Source organism: Salmo trutta, chromosome 17 (genome assembly GCF_901001165.1).
Source record: "Salmo trutta chromosome 17, fSalTru1.1, whole genome shotgun sequence".
NCBI classification, from domain to species: Eukaryota; Metazoa; Chordata; class Actinopteri; order Salmoniformes; family Salmonidae; genus Salmo; species Salmo trutta.
The window spans coordinates 51,725,577-51,750,260 of record NC_042973.1 but is presented as its reverse complement, the minus strand read 5'-3'; the positions used below and the strand labels follow the sequence as shown (position 1 = coordinate 51,750,260).

Genomic DNA, 24,684 nt, shown 5'->3' with positions numbered 1-24,684 from the left:
GAACATGGCACTTCAGAAAGGGCAAAATGTAATCTGAAGCTTTTTACACCCACCGTCTGCCAAACATCCAATGGCAGGTAACAACTTGAAAGTAAAGGAGAGCCGCACACTCTAGGAGCTCAGATGCAATAATTTAATAACCTAATAACCAACGTTTCGACAGTCAAGCTGTCTTCATCAGGGTTTCTTTCGCCTCCAGGTAACAACTTGACCCATGACCACTTGACCCCTCTTTAGTGGCCAAGAACCTGGGCTCAAACAGGTTGAAGAGTGAGGGGTGAGGAGTGTAAACTAGCAGCCATATGAAGAGAATGGCATCTCTACTACAGGCCATTCCTCATCTGGAATCCTCTTCTTTTACTAGTTTACTTGTCATTGACAGGTTAAGCTTGAGCTGGACATGTAACACATTAAGACAATGCCGTAGGCTGCATTTTGTGCATTCATGTTTCATTAAACATTCATGCTAAGTTACACTCCTTCGGTTGTCTGTCCCCATAGAAAAGTTATCCTATGAGGACAGCCGAAGAACCCTTTAAGGTTCTAGATAGCACCTTTTTTCTAAGAGTGTATGGTGCAGAACTTGTGAATCTCATGTGCCATTTCAAGATAAGGAAAAATATCAGATGTATGTATATTTCCATCCAAAGCAAAGATATTTCGACAACCCCATTTGTCACTGCATCAGCCATGCACTGAAAGGTTCACCTTGCGATATTACAAACACATGCTGCTTAGTGTTGCAGGAAGGCAAAAAAAATAGCATCATAAAATCTATTTCCTATCAGAGGGAAAAGGTTTTGGCAGAACATACACTTTAGAGAGAGAAAGAGAGAGAGATGGATAGATCATCCTGAGTGTTCTGCCAAAACCTTTTTCCTGCCCGGCCTTCTATTCATGGGCCTTTGACTCTTATCATCAAGGCCACAGCTGCTATCTGGCTTCTATCTGGGCCATAGGAAAGCATGGGAGCAATGTTGCCAGACAGGAGCTCCCACACAATCAAAGCCCTTGATAACAAAGGGAATTATTATCCCATGGTGTAAGTAGGGCTATTGCGGCAGTCAAATTCCACGTGACCGTTTAGTCACAGTAATTAGGCTCTCCAAGCTCTGATGCTGCTGATAATAATTAGAAGCCCACCAAACTTGCTAACTGCCTATACTCAGCACTCTATTGTCACTCTAATCACTCTGACATCAATGAAAATGTAATTGAAAAATGTAATCAAACACTTCATGAGAGCCCATGAGCTCATGTTGCGCAACATTTCTGTAGGCTATGCAATTAAGCGAGAAAACAGAGTGATGGCCTCTACTAAAAAGAGGAGGATCCCATCAGCTTTCTATAGACTAGGGCTACTATATTTATTTCTCACTTTCCTTGCTAACATGAAAATGAACCACAGGAAAAGAGTCCTCCATTCGCTATTTAAGTGTATAGATTACATTTTTTCCTGCTGCCCCTGTTTCGAGACAGGTGCATGATAATGGTCCATTCTAAATCAAAACAAATTTCACACATATTTAGTATATGTAAAGACAAGCTTAAATCAATAATAGTTTGATGGGTGACAATATTAGATTTATATATTATCATAATTAAGCAATAGGGCCCGAGTGGGTGTGATATATGGCCAAATAAAATTTGATTGGTCACATACACATATTTAGCAGATGTTATTGCGGGTGTAGCGAAATGCTTGTGTTCCTAGCTCCAACAGTGCGGTAATATCTAACAATTCACAACAATACACACAAATCTAAAAGTGAAATATTTCCTTGGTATATTGCCTTGGTATATTGGCCATATACCACAAACCCCTGAGGTGCCTTATTACTATTATAAACTGTTAACCAACGTAATTAGAGCAGTAAAAATAAATGTTTTGTCATACCCATGACATATGGTCTGATATACTACTGTACCATAGCTGTCAGCATTCAGGCTCAAACCACCCTGAATGCTGATTGGCTGACAGCCGTGGTATATCAGACCTTATACCACAGGTATGACAAAAAATGTACTTTTACTGATCTAATTACGTTGGTAACCAGTTTATAATAGCAACAAGGCACCTCAGGGGTTTGTGGTATATTGCCAATACACGGCAAAGGGCTGTATCCACTCCGTATTGCGTCTTGCCTAAGAACAGCCTTTAGCCGTGGTATATTGGCCATATACCACATCCCCTTGGGCCTTATTGCTTAAATATATCATCCATATTATGAGTTGGTCATAGAGGCGGAGAATCATCTATAAATATATATTATTTAACAAATCTGCCAATATAGAATTTATAGAATTCTCTATACTTCCTGTTGAACACGGAACGAGCAAGAGCTCGGTTTTATTGTTTTGTTCTTAGTAGCTAGCTAACTTTTAGTTTGGATTCTGTGACGCAGTTGGCATCAGTTACTGAGATTGCTAGTCTCTGTCCAGTGATCCTGCCTACAAAGGACGGGTCTGAGGAGCTATTTGGCATTGCAGCTATTTACATATCAAGCTAGTGGGGTTTTCTTGAGGGCTTGAATGCAGCCCGTGACGCGGTTAACATTTGTGGCTTGGACCGCAGATTGTCCCGGGTTTGTGGCTGTCCAGATCCCTGCTGTTTGTTGTTGTCAATCTTCCCTGTGACCTGCCCTGTCTGGAACTGCGAGGAGTAACCTACTTTGCTAGCTATCATGACAAAGACCAAAGCCCGGGGGAGTACCGTTGAGCACAGTGCTGGTGTCTCTCTATTACACGTGAAGAATCTTTTAAACAAACAAAAACAGTTCTACAAGCAGTTGTTACAACAACAAGAAAATAGATTCAAGTTTTTTGTCCAAATACTGGTGGATTCAACTAATAAAATAATGGACAACCTGGCCAGAGAGGTACAGGACCTGAAGAACAGTTTGCAGTTCTCCCAGGGTCAACTCGATGAGTTGAAACAGGAGAACATCAAGATGACAGTAATCTGTAAGTCATTGAGAGAGCACATCAGTGCTGTGTGTGAATCCATGATAACAATGACGGAGAAATCAGATTATCTCGAGGGACAATCAAGGTGGAACAACATGGTTGTAGATGGAATTGCATAGTCTCCACATGAGACCTGGACTGAGTCTGACAAAGTGAGGGAAATGATCTCTGAGAAATTGTAGATGGACCACAAGAAGGTTAAGGTGGAGCACGCCCACAGGACTAGAAAACACACCGCAGGCCCAGGTGACACGCCCAGGCCGATAGTGGTCAAGTTCCTGAGATTCAAGGACAAGATAGCTGTTCTGGAAAGAGCCCAGATCTTGAGAGGAACGTATATCTTCCTCAATGAGGACTATCCAGAAGCTGTGTGCCAGAAGAGGAAAGATACTGATCCCAGCCATGAAAGATGTCCTTGTTTGCTCTTTTCAGTGTTGTGTCTATATCTGCAGCTACCCAGGAAAGGGCTGAAAATAGCCCATATTAATAGAAATAAGGTAGCCTTAGAAATAAGGTTCATAAAATCAATAACTTGCTAACATCAGATAACATTAATATATTAGCCATTTCTGAGACTCACTTAGATAATTCATTTGATGATACAGCAGTATCAATACTAGGATATAAAATCTATAGAAGAGATCGAAATGCTTATGGGGAGGTGTTGTTTTATATATTCAGAGCCATATCCCTGTAATGCTTAGAGAAGATCTTATGCCAAGTGTTATTGAAGTGTTGTGGTTGCAGGTTCACTTGGCACATCTAAAGCCTTTTCTTTTGGGGTGTTGCTTTAGGCCACAAAGTGTCAACAGTCAGTATTTAAATAAAATTCTTGATAGTGTATGTGATGTAAACAGAGAGGTTTACATTCTTGGGGACCTGAATATTGACTGGTTTTCAACAAGCTGTCCTCTCAAGAGAAAACGTCTTACTGTAACCAGTGCCTGTAATCTGGTTCAGGTTATTAATCAACCTACCAGGCTGTTTACAAACACTACAGGAGCAATAACATCCACATGCATCGATTACATTTTTACTAATACTGTAGAACTTTGTTCTAAAGCTGTACCCATTGGATGCAGTGATCACAATATAGTGGCTGTATCCAGGAAAGTCAAAGTTCCAACAGCTGGGCCTAAAATAGTATATAAGAGATCATACAAACATTTTTGCTGTGACTCATATGTGGATGATGTTAAACATATTTGGTCTGATGTGATTAATGAGGAGCATCCAGATGCCGCACTTGATGAATTTATGAAATTGCTTATTCCAAGTATTGATAAACAAGGCTCCATGGATTGATGAAGAATTGAAAAACTGTATGGTTAAAAGAGATGGGTTAAAAGGAGTGGCTAATAAGTCTGGCTGCACATCTAACTGTCTGACTTACTGCAAATTGAGAAAGTATGTGACTAAACTCAACAAAAATAAGAAACTATATTATGAAGCCAAGATCAATGATATAAAGAATGATGTCCTTTCAATGAAATTATGGGCAGAAAGACAAATTCAACTCCATATTTCATCAAATCAGATGGCTTATTCATCACAAAAGCATTTGATATTGCCAATTATTTTTATGATTACTTCATTGGCAAAGTGGGCAAACTTAGGCAGGAAATGCCAACAACGAACAGTGAGCCATCGTATTCATGCATACAAAATGAATAATAAAAGAAAAGCATTCCAAGTTAGAATTTTGTAAAGATAGCATGGGAGAGGTGGATAATGTATTGTTATCGATCAATAATGACAAACCTCCTGGCATTGACAACTTAGATGGAAAGCTACTGAGGATGGTGGCTGACTCTATAGCCACTCCTATCTGTCATATCTGAGCCTAGAGGAAAGTCTTTGTCCTCAGGCCTGGAGGGAAGCCAAAGTAATTCCGCTACCCAAGAGTGGTAAAGCGTTCTTTACTGGTTCTAAAAGCAGACATATAAGCTTACTGCCAGCTCTTAGCAAACGGTTGGAACAAATTGTGTATGACTAAATACAATGCTATTTCTCTGTAAACAAATTAACAACAGACTTTCGGCATGCTTATAGAAAAGGGCACTCAACATGTACTGCACTGACACAAATGACTGATGATTGGTTGAAAGAGATTGATAATAAAATATTGTGGGAGCTGTACTGTTAGATTTCAGTGCAGCCTTTGATATTATTGACCATAACCTGTTGTTGAAAAAACGTACAGTATGTGTTATGGCTTTTCAACCTCTGCCATATCGTGGATTCAGAGTTATCTATCTAATAGATCTCAAAGGGTTTTCTTTAATGGAAGTTTCTCTAATGTCAAACATATAAAGTGTGGTGTACCACAGGGAAGCTCTCTAGGCCCTCTACTCTTTTATATTTTTACCAATGACCTGCCACTGGCATTAAACAAAGCATACAGTGGGGGAAAAAAGTATTTGATCCCCTGCTGATTTTGTACGTTTGCCCACTGATAAAGAAAGGATGAGTCTATAATTTTAATGGTAGGTTTATTTGAACAGTAAGAGACGGAATAACAACAAAAATATCCAAAAAAACGCATGTCAAAAATGATATCAATTGATTTGCATTATAATGAGGGAAATAAGTATTTGACCCCCTCTCAATCAGAAAGATTTCTGGCTCCCAGGTGTCTTTTATACAGGTAACGAGCTGAGATTAGGAGCACACTGTTAAAGGGAGTGCTCCTAACCGCAGCTTGTTACCTGTAAAAATGGCACCTGTCCACAGAAGCAATCAATCAATCAGATTCCAAACTCTCCACCATGGCCAAGACCAAAGAGCTCTCCAAGGATGTCAGGGACAAGATTGTAGACCTACACAAGGCTGGAATGGGCTACAAGACCATCGCCAAGCAGCTTGGTGAGAAGGTGACAACATTTGGTGCGATTATTCACAAATAGAAGAAACACAAAAGAACTGTCAAAATCCCTCGGCCTGGGGCTCCATGCAAGATCTCACCTCGTGGGGTTGCAATGATCATGAGAACGGTGAGGAATCAGCCCAGAACTACACGGGAGGATCTTGTCAATGATCTCAAGGCAGCTGCAACCATAGTCACCAAGAAAACAATTGGTAACACACTACGCCGTGAAGGACTGAAATCCTGCAGCGCCCGCAAGGTCCCCCTGCTCAAGAATACATATACATGCCCGTCTGAAGTTTGCCAATGAACATCTGAATGATTCAGAGGACAACTGGTGAAAGTGTTGTGGTCAGATGAGACTAAAATGGAGCTCTTTGGCATCAACTCAACTCGCCCTGTTTGGTGGAGGAGGAATGCTGCCTATGACCCCAAGAACACCATCTCCACCGTCAAACATGGAGGTGTTTTTCTGCTAAGGGGACAGGACAACTTCACCGCATCAAAGGGACGATGGACGGGGCCATGTACCGTCAAATCTTGGGTGAGAACATCCTTCCCTCAGCCAGGGCATTGAAAATGAGTCTTGGATGGGTATTCCATCATGACAATGACCCAAAACACACGGCCAAGGCAACAAAGGAGTGGCTCAAGAAGAAGCACATTAAGGTCCTGGAGTGGCCTAGCCAGTCTCCAGACCTTAATCCCATAGAAAATCTGTGGAGGGAGCTGAAGGTTCGAGTTGCCAAACGTCAGCCTCGAAACCTTAATTACTTGGAGAAGATCTACAAAGAGGAGTGGGACAAAATCCCTCCTGAGATGTGTGCAAACCTGGTGGCTAACTACAAGAAACATCTGACCTCTGTGATTGCCAACAAGGGTTTTGCCACCAAGTACTAAGTCATGTTTTGCAGAGGGGTTAAATACTTATTTCCCTCATTAAAATGCAAATCATTTTATAACATTTTTGACATGCGTTTTCTGGATTTTTTTGTTGTTATTCTGTCTCTCACTGTTCAAGTAAACCTACGATTAAAATTATAGACTGATCATTTCTTTGTAAGTGGGCAAACGTACAAAATCAGCAGGGGATCAAATACTTTTTTCCCCCACTGTATGTGTCCATGTATGCTGATGATTTAACCATATACGCATCAGCAACCACAGCTAATGAAGTCACTGAAACCCTTAACAAAGAGTTGCAGTCTGTTTTGGAATGGGTGGCCATTCCAAAACATTCTGAACATCTCTAAAACTAAGGGCATTGTATTTGGTGCAAATCATTCCCTAAGTTCTAGACCTCAGCTGAATTTGGTAATGAATGGTGTGGCTGTTGAACAAGTTGAGGCGTTACCTTATATTGGAAACTGTCATGGTCAAAACATATAGATTCAATGGTTGTAAAGATAGGGAGAGGTCTGTCCATAATAAAGAGATGCTCTGCTTTTTTGACACCACACTCCAAAAAGCAAGTTCTGCAGTCTCTAGTTTTGTCCAATCTTGATTATTGTCCAGTCGTGTGGTCCAGTGCTGCAAGGAAAGACCTAGTTAAGCTGCAGCTGGCCCAGAACAGAGTGTCACGTCTTGCTCTTCATTGAGAATCAGAGGGCTGATATAAATACTATGCATGCCAGTCTCTCTTGGTTAAGAGTTGAGGAGAGACTGACTGCATCACTTCTTTTTATAAGAAACATTAATGTGTTGAAAATCCAAAATTGTTTGCATAGTCATCTTACACACAGCTCTGACACACACACTTACCCCACCAGACATGCCACCAGGGGTCTTTTCACAGTCCCCAAATCCAGAACAATTTCAAGAAAGTGTACAGTATTTTATAAAGCCATTATTACATGGAACTTCCGTCTCATATTGCTCAAATAAACAGCAAAGCTGGTTTCAAAAAACAAATAAAGCAACACCTCACGGCACAACGCCTCTCCCCTATTTGACCTAGATATTTTGTGTGTATGCATTGATACGTAGGCTACGTGTGCCTTTAAAACACTTTTTGTAAGTAGTTCTGTCCTTGAGCTGTTCTTGTCTATTAATGTTCTGTATTGTGTCATGTTTCATGTTTTGTGTGGACCCCAGGAAGAGTAGCTGCTGCTTTTGCAACAGCTAATGGGGATCCTAATAAAATACCAAATACTCTAGAGAAGTCATTATTTTTGCAATATATAATTTTTTTTAAATAATCTGCTATTTCAACAATACCGTTATCTGTAATTAATGTGTTGTTGGTTCTCCATGTAAAAAAAAAAGTATGATTGTCTTTTCTACATGATATCATATTCTTGCAGGACCTTTGCAAAGACCAACACCAAAAGATTGGTATTGTAGATGACGAACGATACAACATTGAAATCAAAGTGGGGAAAAACAATATAGAGGTATGCTATGTTATAGTATTCCTTATGTTCACATCACCCAACCACAAACCTGTCCACAATCCTGACAAACCCTACATCATCTATTTTACAGTCATTTTTTATGGTAAGATTCCTAGCTACAGGGCTTTCAGGAAATATTCAGACCCCTTGACTTTTTCCACATTTTGTTATGTTACAGCCTTATTCTAAAATGGATTAAAAAAGATATATCTATACTCAGCAATCAACACACAATATCCCATAGTGACAAAGCGAAAAAAGAGTTTTAGACATTTTTGCAAATGTCTTCTCCATTTTAGGACATCCCTATGACAAAACTCCATACTCTGTACAAAGTTCTAAAGGTTTAGGTATGATACTGGTCCAGAGAAAGGGTTTAGAGGTGATTGTAGCAATAAATGCTACATGTCAACTTGCCACCAACGGGTGGAGTCAGAACCATGAGACAGACTGACAGTGTACCGCCCCAAACGTCCAAGTCCATAAAAGTATTTTATTACAGCACTTACCTGCCTGAATAACATTTAGATGCTATGTGCAACAGTAAACGTCAATGTCAGTGGGAGAGTGACTCGGACAGAGAGCAGTCTATTTTAGTGAGCCATTCACACAGGGGTTATAAACTATAAATCTGAATGATTTTTCCCCTGTCCGCTCTCAGCTACTCTCCCATCCTAAACTCCCTCACTCTCTCCCTCAGCCTTTTCTACACCTTAAAGGTAGGGTATGTCTCAATGACTACTTTGGCTTAATATTAAGAAATGTACGTTTTTAAAATGTAATCTTCTGTGTGGATGAAATGTATTACATTTTAGGTTTGAAATGAATGCAGGGGGAGTTTCGCTGGTTGAGGAGAGCGGTGGAAAACAGTTTGGGAATGTGTAACTTTTCAGCATAGGTCAATTGTATTTATTTCTGGAGGGCTGCTTGAATTCAGAATGGAAATGTATGGTATAAGACGGAAACACATTGGATTAACATTTTGCTGAAGACTGACAGTGAATAGTTAGCGTTAATTAGTTCACATGCCTTCGAATAAGTGGGTTATGGAGTCTTATTGACACCTATGCAGAGACTCTGGTCAGTTATAGAGATGAATGTTAACACCACACATTGTAAAGCTTAGATATTCAACAAGTGTTACAATGTTTCAATTTCACAATAACTATTTAAATATAACATTTTGGCAAACCTTTGTTTGTTCTCAAATAAACCAGAGCTGCATTTGAAATTGTTAATAACATGTAAATGTGTTGTTTATTTTGAGTGTTAAAAAACCTCTTAATAAGGATTTGACCTTTTTTTAAATTTTCGTCTAAAATGACATACCCAAATATAACTGCCTGTAGCTCAGGACCTGAAGCAAGGATATGCATTTTCTCGAGACCATTTTTTAATTTAAATTTTTTAAATGTAACCTTTATTTAACCATGTAGGCTAGTTGAGAACAAGTTCTCATTTACAACTGCGACCTGGCCAAGATAAAGCAAAGCAGTTCGACACATACAACAACACAGAGTTACACATGGAATAAACAAACATACAGTCAATAATACAGTAGAAAATGTCTATTGACGTAGGATAAGGGAGGTAAGGCAATAAATAGCTCATGGTGACAAAGTAATTACAATATAGCAATTAAACACTGGAATGGTAGATGTGCAGAAGATGAATGTGCAAGTAGAGATACTGGGGTGCAAAGGAGCAAGATAAATACATAAATACACTATGGGGATGGGGTAGTTGGATGGGATATTTACAGATGGGCTATGTACAGGTGCAGTGATCTGTGAGCTGCTCTGACAGCTGGTGCTTAAAGCTAGTGAGGGAGATATGAGTCTCCCGCTTCAGTGATTTTTGCAGTTCGTTCTAGTCATTGGCAGCAGAGAACTGGAAGGAAAGGCGGCCAAAGGAAGAATTGGCTTTGGGGGTGACCAGTGAGATATACCTGCTGGAGCGCGTTCTACGGGTGGGTGCTGCTATGGTGACCAGTGAGCTGAGATAAGGTGGGGCTTTACCTAGCAGAGACTTGTAGATGGAGGCAGTGGGTTTGGCGACGAGTATGAAGCAAGGGCCAGCCAACGAGAGCATACAGGTCGCAGTGGTGGGTAGTATATGGGGCTTTGGTGACAAAACGGATGGCACTGTGATAGACTGCATTCAATTTGTTGAGTAGCGTGTTGGAGGCTATTTTGTAAATGACATCGCCGAGGTCGAGGATGGGTAGGATGGTCAGTTTTACGAGGGTATGTTTGGCAGCATGAGTGAAGGATGCTTTGTTGCGAAATAGGAAGCCAATTCTAGATTTAATTTTGGATTGGAGATGCTTAATGTGAGTCTGGAAGGAGAGTTTACAGTCTAACCAGACACCTAGGTATTTGTAGTTATCCACATATTCTAAGTCAGAACCGTCCAGAGTAGTGATGCTGGACGGGCGGGCAGGTGCGGGCAGCGATCGGTTGAAGAGCATGCATTTAGTTTTTCTCGCATTTAAGAGCAGTTGGAGGCCACGGAAGGAGAGTTGTATGGCATTGAAGCTCGTCTGGAGGTTAGTTAACACAGTGTCCAAAGATGGGCCAGAGGTATACAGAATGGTGTCGTCTGCATAGAGGTGGATCAGAGAATCACCAGCAGCAAGAGCAACATCATTGATGTATACAGAGAAGAGATTCGGGCCAAGAATTGAACCCTGTGGCACCCTCATAGAGACTGCCAGAGGTCCGGACAACAGGCCTTCCGATTTGACACACTGAATTCTATCAGAGAAGTAGTTGTTGAACCAGGCGAGGCAACAATTTGAGAAACCAAGGCTGTTGAGTCTGCCAATAAGAATGTGGTGATTGACAGAGTCAAAAGCCTTGGCCAGGTCGATGAATACGGCTGCACAGTAATGTCTCTTATCGATGGCGGTTATGATATTGTTTAGGACCTTGAGCGTGGCTGAGGTGCACCCATGACCAGCTTTTTTTTTTTTAAAGGAAACACTTTGAAATTTGTGGAATTGTGAAATGAATGTAGAAGAATATAACACATTAGATCTGGTAAAAGATAATATAAAGAAAAAACGTGTTTAAATAAATAAAAAAAATCCATCTTTGAAATGCAAGAGAAAGACCATTATCTGACTTTGGACACTAGGCGCAATTTAGATTTTGGTCAGATGGCTGCAGTGTATGTGCAAAAGTTTTTAGACTGATCCAATGAACTATTATATTTCTGTTTAAAATGTTGCATCAAGTCTGCCCAAATGTTCTTAATTGGTCAATATATACATTTTCAAGTACATAACTGTGCACTCTCCTCAAACAATAGCATGGTATGTTTTCACTGTAATAGCTACTGTAAATTGGGCAGTGCAGTTAGATTAACAAGAATTTCTAAGCTTTCTGCCCAGATAAGATATGTCTATGTCCTGGGAAATGTTCTTGTTACTTACAACATCATGCTAATCACATTATCGCACATTAGCTCAACTGTCCCGAGGGTGGGACATCAATCTGTAGAGATCTTTAAGAGATTAAAATACATACCCTCACATTTTCCCCAAAATATGTGTATGTGACACAGTTTAATCGGAAGGTACTCAGACCCCTTGACTTTTTCCACATTGTTTACGTTACAGCCCTAATCTAAAATGGTTAAATAAAAAAAAGGCCTCATCAATCAACATACAATACCCCATAATGAAAGCGAAAACAGGTTTAGATATTTTTGCAAATGTATACATAAAAGAAATGAAATACCTCGAAATTGAGCTCAGATGTACCCTGTTTCCATTGATCATTCTTGAGATGGGCCTTGGTCAGGGAGGTGACCAAGAACCTGTTGGTCACATTGACAGAGCTGGGAGAACCTTCCAGAAGGACAACCATCTCTGCAGCACTCCACTAATCAGGCCTTTATGGCAGAGTGGCCAGACGGAAGCCACGACTCAGCAAAAGGCACATGATAGCCCGCTTGGAGTTTGTCAAAAGGCACCTAAAGGACTCTCAGACCATGAGAAACAAGATTCTCTGGTCTGATGAATCCAAGATTGAACTCTTTGGCCTGAAAACCAAGCGTCACATGTAGAGGAAACCTGGCACCATCCCTACGGTGAAGCATGGTGGTGGCAGCATCATGCTGTGGGGATGTTTTTCAGCGCCAGGGACTAGGAGACTAGTCAGGATCAAGGGAAAGATGAACGGAGCAAAGAGATGCAGGACAATGACCCTAAGTACACAGCCAAGGCAACGCAGGAGTGGCTTCGGGATAAGTCTCTGAATGTCCTTGAGTGGCCACGCTAGAGCCCAGACTTGAACCCAATCGAACATCTCTGGAGAGACCTGAAAATAGCTATACAGCGACGCTCCCCACCAACCTAACAGAGCTTGAGAGGATCTGCAGAGAAGAATGGGAGTGTGCCAGAGGTGCATCAACAAAGTACTGAGTAAAGTGTCTAGATACTTATGTAAATGTGATATTTTATTTTGTTAATTTTTTTAAATAAACTGCTTTTGCTTTGTCATTATGGGGTATTGTGTATACATTGATGAGGGGAAAAAACAATTGAATCAATTTTAGAACAAGTCTGTAACGTAACAAAATTTGGAAAAAGTCAAGGGGTCTGAATACTTTCCGAATGCTCTTTAAATACAGTGCATTTGGCAGGGGTTTGGTCGTGGTAGGCCGTCAATGTAAATAAGAATTTGTTTTTACCTGACTTGCCTAGTTGAATAAAGGTTAAATATACAGTATATATAGGAATGACTTCCTAATATTGAGCCCACCCCCCCTTTTTCCCTCAGAACAGCCTCAATTCTCAGAACAGCACCAATCACCTGCCACATATGTTTGTTGTTGAACGCTGTCGAACGCCAAAACTGAAAGCTGTTGAACGCTGAAACCTGAACTAAAGACCTAGTTTTTAAAGCTGACAGTGTTTTTATATACTTTTATTTTATTTTGAATCCTGCCGCTCTGTTGGGCTAAATTGCTGTGAGAGCTGCTATCTGTCCCGGGATCCTGACAGATTCCGTAGGGGGAGAGACGCGAAAGCCCAGCTAGCCTAGCTGCCTTGGCTGTAATGGCTGTCGTAGGAGAGAGAGGACCAAGGCGCAGCGGGTTGCATGTTCATCATATTATTTATTGTGAACACGAGAAAAACAAAGAAACAGAGAATGACAGACCGACAGTTTCACAGGCTAAAATAATAACAGCAGTGCGAAATACAACTACCCACAAATCCCCAGGTGAAAACAAGCATCTAATATATGACTGCCAATCAGGAACAACGATATACAGCTGTTCCTGATCGGGAGCCACACAAACCACACAGAAATAGACAGACTAGAAAACCATAGAAAACCAACACTAGAACAATTACTCAAACCCCAGACTACATAAACCAAACACCCCTTAAATAACACACACAACCCGAACCATATGAAACAAATACCCCTCTGCCACGTCCTGACCAAATATAATACAATTACTCCCTCTGCTGGTCAGGACGTGACAGTACCCCCCCCCCCCCCCAAAGGTGCAGACCTCGGATGCACCTCAAAAGAAAAAAAGAAAAATCCCCCTAAACTAAAGGGAGGGAAGGGAGGGTGGCTGCCGTCAACGACGGCACCTGTGCAACACCCCCCCTCCCCAACCCACCTATACTGGAGGTGGTTCTGGTTCTGGCCTACTATCCTCCAGACTATAGACAGAGTCTCTTAGCTCCGGGCCGTAGGCAGACTCACGCGGTTCCGGTTCGCAGGCAGACTCACTCGGTTCCGGATCGCAGGCAGACTCACTCGGTTCCGGATCGCAGGCAGACTCACTCGGTTCTGTACAGTGGGCCATCTCCTTTGGTTCCGAACTGTAGACCGTCTCACTCGGTTCTGCACATTGGGCCGTCTCCCTTGGTTCCGAACTGTAGGCCGTCTCACTCGGTTCCGGGCTTAATACTCTTACCGGATACTCATGACGGGGTACTGTTGTCGGATACTCTGGACTGGACACTGTTGCCGGATACTCTGGACTGAGCTGACGTACTGGAAGCCTGATGCGTGGTGCTGGTTCTGGAGGTATCAGCCTGGAGACACGCACCTCATGGATGGTGCGGGGAGCAGGAATCGGCCGAGTTGGAGTGGTCTGACTCACTGGAAGCTTGATGCGTGGTGCTGGTACTGGACGTGCCAGCCTGGAGACACGCACCTCAGGGCTAGTGCGTGGAGCGGGAAACACTGGACCGTAGAGGCGTACTGGCAGTCTCGAGCGCAGGACTGATATCCCCCGTACTGGCTGGATGCCCACTTTCCCCTGGCACATGCGGGGCGCTGGTACTGCGCATACCGGCCTGAAAATACCTGGCCTCGCCACAGCACCCATCACCCCAAAGCACGGGACCTGTCCAGTCATATGTTGCCCAAAAAAGGTATGGGGATTTGGCCTGAGGCTCAATCCTCGCCCAGCCAAACTATCCGTGTGCCCCCCTCCCCAAAATTTTTTATTGGGGCTGCCTCTTGGGCTCCCTTAACTCCTCCATAGCCCTGGAAATGCTTATCCTCAGTTCTGCCCATGTCTCACGATAGTCCATCCGTTGCTCCCTCCTCCGCTGCTTGGTCCATTTTTGGTGGGTAGTTCTGTAACGGCTGTCGTAGGAGAGAGAGGACCAAGGCGCAGCGGGTTGCATGTTCATCATATTATTTATTGTGAACACGAGAAAAACAAGAAAACAGAGAATGACAGACCGACAGTTTCACAGGCTAAATAATAACAGCAGTGCGAAATACAACTACCCACAAATCCCCAGGTGAAAACAAGTATCTAATATATGACTCCCAATCAGGAACAACGATGTACAGCTGTTCCTGATCGGGAGCCACACAAACCACACAGAAATAGACAGACTAGAAAACCATAGAAAACCAACACTAGAACAATTACTCAAACCCCAGACTACATAAACCAAACACCCCTTAAATAACACACACAACCCGAACCATATAAAACAAATACCCCTCTGCCACGTCCTGACCAAATATAATACAATTACTCTCTCTGCTGGTCAGGACGTGACATTGGCGGTCTCAAATGAAGGCCGCTATTGAATGTTTCCAACATTGCAGGAGTTGCGCTTACTTTGCTTTGTTCCAGGACAATGTGGACCGCGTTGACTTTCAATGTAGTAACTGCTTGCTTGTGGAGGACTACAGGAGCGAAGTAGCAACTCTTAGCAAGCAAGTAGCAAACCTACATAAGCTACTGGGGAAGCCACGCCCACCTACTTTTTATTTTTCTTCCACCCAAGTACCGGGACGCCGCTCTGGTCTGGTGGATGTTTCGCCACCGTGTCAGCTCTCCACAGCCAACTGGCCGGTGCTAGGCAGGGTTGCATCACCGAAGGGGTCTCGCCCTTCCCTGGAGAACGGAGCTGATCTTGACCCAATCAACCAGCCATGGAGATACATCACTCGCCGTGGAAGTTGAAGAAGGCGTCCTCTGGCAACGGGGGTCTCCATTGAGATGTTGAGCCCGGAACTGACACAGACCAGAAACAGCTTTGCCGCCCTGGATCCAGAGGTTCCGGCGCCTTCGTCCGTGGTGGCTTCCCAATCAAGATCGGATCCGGAGGTACCTGTGTCTTCGTCTTCTCCCTCTCCGGTGGCTTCTACATCGGGTTCAGATCCTCGGAGCTCCCAGCCTCACCATACCGTGAGGCTGCCTGAGAGACCGGCCCATTCAACATCACCAGCTGTCATCATAGGCAGCTCTATGGTGAGAAACATCTCGGTCCCCAAGGCAAAAACCCTGTGCTACCAAGGAGCACGAGTACCGGACATCACAAGGCTGCTTCCGACTGTTCTACCACAGATGCCGGGAGCTGACACTGTCGTAGTCCATGTGGGGTCAAACAACATCAGGAGGGCTAGCCCGGAACATTTGAAAATTGATTTTAAAGAACTGATTTTAGCATTAAAAGACTCCAAAAAACAGCCAATAATTTCAGGTCCAGAACCATCGTTGGGCCGTGGGTGTGAAAGATTCAGCAGACTGCTGTCATTACTCATCTGACTAAAAGGCTACTGTAGCTCTGCTGGAGTCACTTTTATTGATAACTTGAATCCATCCAAATTGTTTTGGCTCCTGGACTCCGTTCACGCATTTCAAGCCTGTGACGAAACAATGACTGGTGAATGATCCCAGACCAGCTCAGTTAATCCCTACCATTGTGACAATGAGTTGTCATAATGCTGCATCAAATGTACATGATCTTAGGGGCATTGGCAAACACAATTTAAGTAATTTAATTTATGTACCCCTAATTGCACCGAATACATCTGTTTATCCTACAGCTATTGTAAGCCGTAATCATGAGACTATAAACCAGAGTTACACTGTTAACACTGAGGCTGTGTGCAATAGTAGGAAGACCACTTTATGCAGCTCACCCTGCACTATCAGCTCCAATGTAAATAACATGAGTAAGTCTACCTCTGATAAGCTTCCCAGTAAAGCATTAAAAACAATCAAGCAACCCAGAAAAGTGCAAAAAAAAAGCCCATATTAACATACGTAGCCTAAGAAACAAGGTCCACGAAGTCAATAACTTGCTTGTAACGGATGACATTCATATTCTGACTCTGAAACTCAATTAAATAATACCTTTGATGATACAGTGGTAGCAATACAAGGTTATAACATCTACCGAAAAGACAGAAATGCTGTGGTCTATATTCAGAAGCACATTCCTGTAAAGCTTAGAGATAATCTAATGTTAAATACTGTTGAAGTAATATGGCTACAGGTTCATCTGCCTCACATAAAGCCCATTCTTGTTGGAAGCTGCTAACAGTCAGAATCTGGATAATATGTGTGAAATGCTTGATAATGTATGTGATATCAACAAAGAAGTATATTTTCTGGTTGATTTAAATATTGACTGGCTATCATCAAGCTGCCCACTCAGGAAAAAACATCAAACTGTAACCAGTGCCTGCAACCTGAATCTGTCACGACTTCTGCCGAAGTCGGTTCCTCTCCTTGTTCGGGCGGTCTTCTAGCCATCGCCGATCCATTTTTCATGTTCCATTTGTTTTGTCTTGTTTTCACACTCACCTGGTTTCAATTCCCTAATTACATGTTGTATATGTTCCCTCTGTTTCCCCCATGTCCTTGTCGGGAATTGTTTATTGTAAGTACGTGTGCATTGTGTGACTGGTGCGATACGGGTTTTGTGTCCATGTGTTTGTTGTTTTTTGTATACCGGTAGTTATGTTTATTAAACGGCTCCGGCTATTTACCAAGTTCTGCTCTCCTGCGTTTGACTTCACTGCCACCAGTTACGCATCCCTTACAGAATCAGGTTGTCAGTCAACCTACCAGGGTAGTTACAAACAGCACAGGAATTAAATCATTAACATGTATTGATCACATTTTTACTAACGCTGCAAATATTTGCTTTAAAGCAGTATCCAAATCCATAGGATGTAGCCATCACAATATAATAGCCATATCTAGGAAAATCAAAGTTCCAAAGGCTGGGCCTAATATAGTGTATAAGAGGTCATACAAGAAGTTTTGTAGTGATTCATATGTTGATGATGTAAATAATATTTGCTGGTCTGTGGTGTGTAATGAGGAGCAACCAGACGCTGTACTTGATGCATTTATGAAACTACTTATTCCAGTTACTAATAAGCACGCATCCATTAAGAAAATGACTAAAAACTGTTAAATCCCCTTGGATTGATGAGGAATTGAAAAATGGTATGGTTGAGAGGGATGAGGCAAAAGGTATGGAAATAAGTCTGGCAGCCCAACTGTTTGGCAAATGTACTGCAAATTAAGAAATCATGTGATTAAACTAAATAAAAATAAACTACACTATGAAACAAAGATAAATTATATAAAGAATGATATTAAAATGGTTTGGGGCACCTTAAATGAAATTTTCTGAAAAAAACCCCCAACTCTGCTCCTTCACTTATTGAATCAGATGGCTCATTCATCACAAAGCCCGCAGATATTGCAAACTACTTTAATTACTTTTTCATTGGCAATATAAGCAAACTTAGGGATGACATGCCAGCAGCAAACGCTGACACTACACATCCAAGTATATCAGACCAAATTATGAAAGCCAAGAATTGTACTTTTGAATTCCGTAAAGTCAGTGTGGAAGACGTGAAAATATTATTGTTGTCTATCATCAATGACATCCACCGGGGTCTGACAATCTAGATGGAAAATTACTGAGGATAATAGCAGACGATATTGCCACTCCTATTTCCCACATTTTCAATTTAAGCCTACTAGAGAGCATGTTAGACTTCATTGCAGCTTTTGACATTATTGATCATAGCCTGCTGCTGGAAAAACATATGTTATGGATTTACACCCCCTGCTATAATGTGGATAAAGAGTTATTTGTCTAACAGAACACAAAGGGTGTTCTTTAATGGAAGCCTACCAAATATAATCCAGTTAGAATCAGGAATTCCCCAGGGTAGCTGTTTAGGCCCTTTTTACTAACGACATGCCACTGACTTTGAGTAAAGCCAGAGTTTCTATGTATGCGGATGACTCAACAATATACACATCAGCTACTACAGCGACTGAAATGACTGCAACAATCAACAAAGAGCAGTTAGTTTCAGAGTGGGTGGCAAGGAATAGGTTAGCCCTAAATATTCTAAAACTAAAAGCATTGTATTTGGAACAAAACACTCACTAAACCCTAAACCTCAACTAAATCTTGTAATAAATAATGTGGAAATTGAGCAAGTCGAGATGACTAAACTGCTTGGAGTAACACTAGATTGTAACCTGTCATGGTCAAAACATATTGATGCAGAAGTAGCTAAGATGGGGATAAGTCTGTCTATAGTAAAGCATACACATGGATTTAGTACTGTAGATATGTGGTAGTGGTGGAGTAGGGGCCTGAGGGTACACAGTGTGTTGTGAAATCTGTGAATATATTGTAATGTTTAAAATTGTATAAACTTCCTTAATTTTGCTGGACCCCAGGAAGAGTAGCTGCTGCTTTGGCAGCAGCTAATGGGGATCCATAATAAATACAAATTCAAATTCGCCGGGGCATGGACTCTACAAGGTGTCGAAAGTGCTCCACAGGGATGCTGGCCCGTGTTGACTCCAATGCTTTCCACAGTTGTGTCAAGTTGGCTGGATGTCCTTTGGGTGGTGGACTATTCTTGATTCAGACGGGACACTGTTGAGCCTGAAAAACCCAGTAGCGTTGCAGTTCTTGACACAAACCACTGCACCTGGCACCTACTGTACTACCGTACCCCTTTCAAAGGCACTTACATTTTTTGTCTTACCCATTCACCCTCACATCTGGTGAGCTTCAAATAACAAGAGCCCTCTTCGGCCTTACATACTGAACACATTTCAAATACTTTACAATAAAATACCTCCCTTCCTCAAGTATGGACACAGGCCTCTATTGGACTTGGACACAGGCTTAACCAGCAGTGCACATTAAATTATCTAAAAGAGGTTCAATGAGGCAACATGTGCACTGGGTGTGTGACATAGCTGATGCAAATGAGGGTACAACCAGTCATCAATCCCCATCCTCAGCATTGGCAACAGCTTAATAAGTGAAAGATACACTACACTGTATTTGCAATACATTTTTCAACCAAATACATTAAAAAAACAAGATTATTATAAAATGTATATATATTTTTTAGCACCAATTGATAAAAAGGCCAACTTGGATGCTCATGAACGGTATATAAGCCTGAATGTTCTGTTAAGTTTTTTTGTTTGTGTGAAGGGTGAAAATGCTAACTTCTTCTACCTCCAAATTTCAGGTCTAAGACAATAAGGGAAACATGGCGGACGCGTAAGTATTGATGTTTACGTGTGCATTGGAAAGGTTAACCACATCATATAACAGAACAGCACATCTCTATGTTCTCTATTTCTCCCCCTATGTCATTTAATGCTGACACAGACCCAAACCAAAAGAAAAGTCCAAGATCTCCTCAGCCCGACGATTGGGGTTGAAGGTGAGCGTTGGCATCCATGGTCAACACAAGAAAAAAACATGTAGTCTTACACTGTCGGAGCTAGAAGCACAAGCATTTCGCTACACACGCAATAACATCTGCTAATCACGTGTATGTGACCAATAAGATTTTATTTGACTTGAGATATGAACAGTATATAAACCAGTGGAGACTGCTGAGGGGTGACCGACTCATAATAATGGCTGGAATGGAGTAAATGGAATGGCATCAACCATATGGAAACCACATGTTTAATGTGTTTGATACCATTCCATTGACTCCATTCCAGCCATTATTATGAGCCGTCATCCCCTCAGCAGTCTCCACTGATATAAACAGAACGCATATCATAACGCGTAGCTCATGAACCCCGACCTCTTGTGACCTTTTGAACCTACGTTTACATTCCTTTGGATGTTTGTGCTCCTATAGATCAGATTGCTGACTGCAGCGTTATGCTTCCTATAGATCAGATTGCTGACTGTAGCTTTATGCTTCCCATAGATCAGATTGCTGACTGTAGCTTTATGCTTCCTATAGATCAGATTGCTGACTGTAGCTGTATACTTCCTACAGATTGATCACTGCAGTTTTCAGTGGAAACTGCTGAGGGGAGGACAGATCATAATAAATGGCTGGAATGAGCGAATGGAATCGCATCAAACACATGTTTGATACAATTCCACTCATTCCGCTCCAGCCATTCCGCTCCAGCCATCCTCTCCAATTAAGGTGCCACCAACGTCATGTGGTAGCTTTATGTTTCCTTCCTATAGATCAGATTGCTGACTGCAGCTTTATGTTTCCTTCCTATAGATCAGATTGCTGACTGCAGCTTTATGTTTCCTTCCTATAGATCAGATTGCTGACTGCAGCTTTATGTTTCCTTCCTATAGATCAGATTGCTGACTGCAGCTTTATGTTTCCTTTCTATAGATCAGATTGCTGACTGCAGCTTTATGTTTCCTTCCTATAGATCAGATTGCTGACTGCAGCTTTATGTTTCCTTCCTATAGATCAGATTGCTGACTGCAGCTTTATGTTTCCTTCCTATAGATCAGATTGCTGACTGCAGCTTTATGTTTCCTTCCTATAGATCAGATTGCTGACTGCAGCTCTATGTTTCCTTCCTATAGATCAGATTGCTGACTGCAGCTTTATGTTTCCTTCCTATAGATCAGATTGCTGACTGCAGCTCTATGTTTCCTTCCTATAGATCAGATTGCTGACTGCAGCTCTATGTTTCCTTCCTATAGATCAGATTGCTGACTGCAGCTCTATGTTTCCTTCCTATAGATCAGATTGCTGACTGCAGCTTTATGTTTCCTTCCTATAGATCAGATTGCTGACTGCAGCTCTATGTTTCCTTCCTATAGATCAGATTGCTGACTGCAGCTCTATGTTTCCTTCCTATAGATCAGATTGCTGACTGCAGCTTTATGTTTCCTTCCTATAGATCAGATTGCTGACTGCAGCTCTATGTTTCCTTCCTATAGATCAGATTGCTCACAGTAGCTGGCCAGATGCTAGAGGTTGAGACGGAGGAGAAGAAGAGAGAAAGAGAAGAAGCTCTGGCTGAGAGAGTCCCTCCTCTCAAGCTTTCTGGCTTGTCTGTGGATGAGCTCATGGTATTATTTATTTCAACTTCAGTCTGCCAGCAGCATACCACCCTGCATCCCACTACTGGCTTTCCTCTGAACTTAAGCAGGGTTGGTTTTGGTCTGTCCCTGGATGGGAGACCAGATACTGCTAAACGTGGTCTTGGAGGGCCAGTAGGAGGCACTTTTCTCTGGTCTAATAAGATATCTGCCCTATGTAGGGTGCTGTCTTTCAATTGGGATGTTAAAATAGGTATCCTGTGGTCATTAAAGATCCCATGGCACTTATTGTAAGAGTAGGGGTGATAACCCTGGTGTCCTGGCTAAATTCCCAATATGGTCACCTAATCAGCCCCAGCTTCCAATTAGCTCATTCCTGTAACTATTCCCCAGGTTGTTGCTGTAGATGAAAACATTTTCTCAGTAAAATAAGGGATGAAAATATATTAACTTTGTTTAACTAGGTGGGTTTCATTGAGATAAAAATCTATTTTTCGAGAGAGACCTGGATATAGACCTAGGTATACACACTGATACTCACATTGACATTGTATACAATACTGTTATAAGTGCATTTATGTCACCATGTGCGGGTGTGCATAATGCATTATAATACACAACAGTTGAAATTCTTTACAGAAAGTGTAACAAAAGAAAATAGGATAAACTAGCTGTATTTTGTTCTCTTGGCAGGATTTGTGCAAAGATCTGCACCGTAAGATCGACGTGGTAGATGAGGAGCGATACGACGTTGGACTGAAAGTTACCAAAAATGACAAGGAGGTATGATACTCAAAAATAATTTGTAGAAAAAAAATTATTGCAGAGGGAAATAACAAAAGATTAGGGGTGTAAAATACGAAGTAAAAATAATTTTAAGTACTACATTGTTGTTTTATGGGGTTTCTTTTATTTTTACTTCACTACATTCCTAAAGAAAATGTACTTTTTACTCCATACATTTTCCCTGTCACCCAAAAGTACCTGTTACATTTTGAATACTTAGTAGGACAAGAAATTGGTACAATTCACACACTTATCAAGATAACATCCCTGGTCATCCCTACTGCCTCTGATCTGGCGGACTGACTAAACAAAAATGCTTCATTTGTAAATGATGTCTGAGTGTTGGAGAGTGCCCTTGGCTGTCTGTAGATAAAGAAAACGTAATGTAAGCAATTTGAAATGATTTATACTTTTACTTTAACTTTTGATACTTAAGTATATTTTTGAAGTTACATTTACTTTTGACACTTAAAAATATTTAAAACCAAATACTTAATTCTTTTTTGTAAAAAAAAGAAAAACATTTAAAAAAGGCCGGGGTTTGGGGTTTGAGAAGTCAATGAGAAGTGAAAAATTCTTCCTCAGTTCTTAATTTTCTCGAAATCTAAAGGCACAACATATATTCAAGCCAAGGTCTTACGTAGCTGAACATGTCATTACTCCAACCTCATGAAAGTGACAAACAGCTTCATATCAAAGGAGTGCCTTTGATTTGACGGCCTGCACATGTGCAGTTCAGCGAGAGTTGACCGTTAGACCCGATGACGTGTTTCTGTGCATGAACTTAGCTATTCAACATCGCCATGACATCGGTACAAGCGTGATCAGGGATTTCTATTTCCGTCTTCATTCTGTACAGTCTTTGATACTACAAAACACTGCCTCCCAGCGGCTATGAGTTCACGACATGAATTAAGAGGGAACGTCAGCCACACTACATACTAGTTGTTGTACAACTGGGAGGACTACGCAGCTGTCCTAAATAGCACTCTATTCCCTATATAATGCACTACTTTTAACCAAAGCCCTATAGGGCCTGGTCAAAATTAGTGCACTATAAAGGGAATAGGGTGCCATTTGGGACATTGACAATTGTCACAGTAAATGTGAAAGCCTGTATTGTGACTGAAAGTTATTATGTCCTCTGTGCTCTGCCAGTGCCATGAGTTGGGGCTGAAGATCATTGAGCTGCAGAGCAAGTTCAAGAAGCCAAGCCTGAAGAGGGTGAAGATCTCAGCGGAGATGATGCTCAGTGTTCTGCTGGGCTCCAAGCACAAAGAGACAATCGACTTCAAGTCCAACCTCAAGACAGTCAAGAAAGCAGAGGAGAAGGTAAGACTGGTCCATGCTCAGTCCGTTGTACTTTGTCAAGATGTCTACTTGCTTTTACTTATTATATTGAGGTATTATCACAGACAGTAGAAATCTAAGAAGCTTCATCTCAAATCCAAATGATGAACTTGTTGTTTATTCTCACGCTAGTTTGTTTGTCAATGACTGATTGAGTGTCAATGATACATTTCTGGTCCCCACAGAAAGAGGAGGTTACCGACTGGCGTCAAAATGTGGATGCCATGTCAGGCATGGAGGGCAGAAAGAAGATGTTTGATGCTTGATAAGGTACACAAAGCATCGCATGTACTGAGAAGATAAATTCCTGTAGTCAACATATTGCTACAACACAGAACTATAATTACATCTGTTTACTTTGGTATATGAAATGGTTTGCAGATTAGTGATGATTATCAAGGAAGGCTTTTCTGATTGGATATAAAAGAAGATGCAAAAGAAAAGGAGAGGACAACTGAAGGTATCAATAATAACTGTAAGAGATAACTGAGTGAACACATGGAGAAGAAAGAAAAAGTTATTACGTATATTTGTTATTTTTTGTACATTAAATCAATTTTTTAATTTAAATGACTATATGAGACTGAAGCAAATATAAATAGATAAAATACGTTTTTATTAAGTATTAATACAATATGTATTGTATTTGAGCAAATGCATTTCTTTATTTGCAACACCTGTATACAAGACAATAAAAAAAATGGTTTGAG

General features: G+C 41.4%; 1 protein-coding gene across 3 annotated transcripts; it reads left to right on the top strand.

Moving 5' to 3' along the window:
• The first annotated feature begins 8,795 nt into the window (after nt 1–8,795).
• LOC115152373 (troponin I, slow skeletal muscle-like) lies at nt 8,796–24,684 on the top strand. 3 transcript variants are annotated; one of them, XM_029697188.1, is made up of 8 exons: nt 8,796–8,945; nt 20,043–20,074; nt 20,186–20,240; nt 21,737–21,868; nt 22,532–22,621; nt 23,783–23,956; nt 24,160–24,244; nt 24,356–24,684. In XM_029697188.1, the coding sequence occupies exons 2-7, from the start codon at nt 20,064–20,066 to the stop codon at nt 24,238–24,240; spliced, it is 543 nt and encodes a 180-aa protein (XP_029553048.1). In that variant the 5' UTR covers nt 8,796–8,945; nt 20,043–20,063; the 3' UTR covers nt 24,241–24,244; nt 24,356–24,684. The 3 variants fall into 3 exon arrangements, with proteins under 3 accessions (XP_029553048.1, XP_029553046.1, XP_029553047.1); XM_029697186.1 differs by lacking the exons at nt 24,160–24,244; nt 24,356–24,684 and having other exon boundaries at nt 23,783–24,141; XM_029697187.1 differs by lacking the exons at nt 8,796–8,945; nt 24,160–24,244; nt 24,356–24,684 and having other exon boundaries at nt 19,917–20,074; nt 23,783–24,141.

Excerpts from the sequence above, each read along its gene's own strand:
- LOC115152373 (XM_029697186.1), top strand. Across the intron at positions 20,241-21,736 it reads CCCGACGATTGGGGTTGAAG|ATCAGATTGCTCACAGTAGC; the intron begins GTGAGCGTTGGC and ends TCCTTCCTATAG. Across the intron at positions 22,622-23,782 it reads TTACCAAAAATGACAAGGAG|TGCCATGAGTTGGGGCTGAA; the intron begins GTATGATACTCA and ends GTGCTCTGCCAG.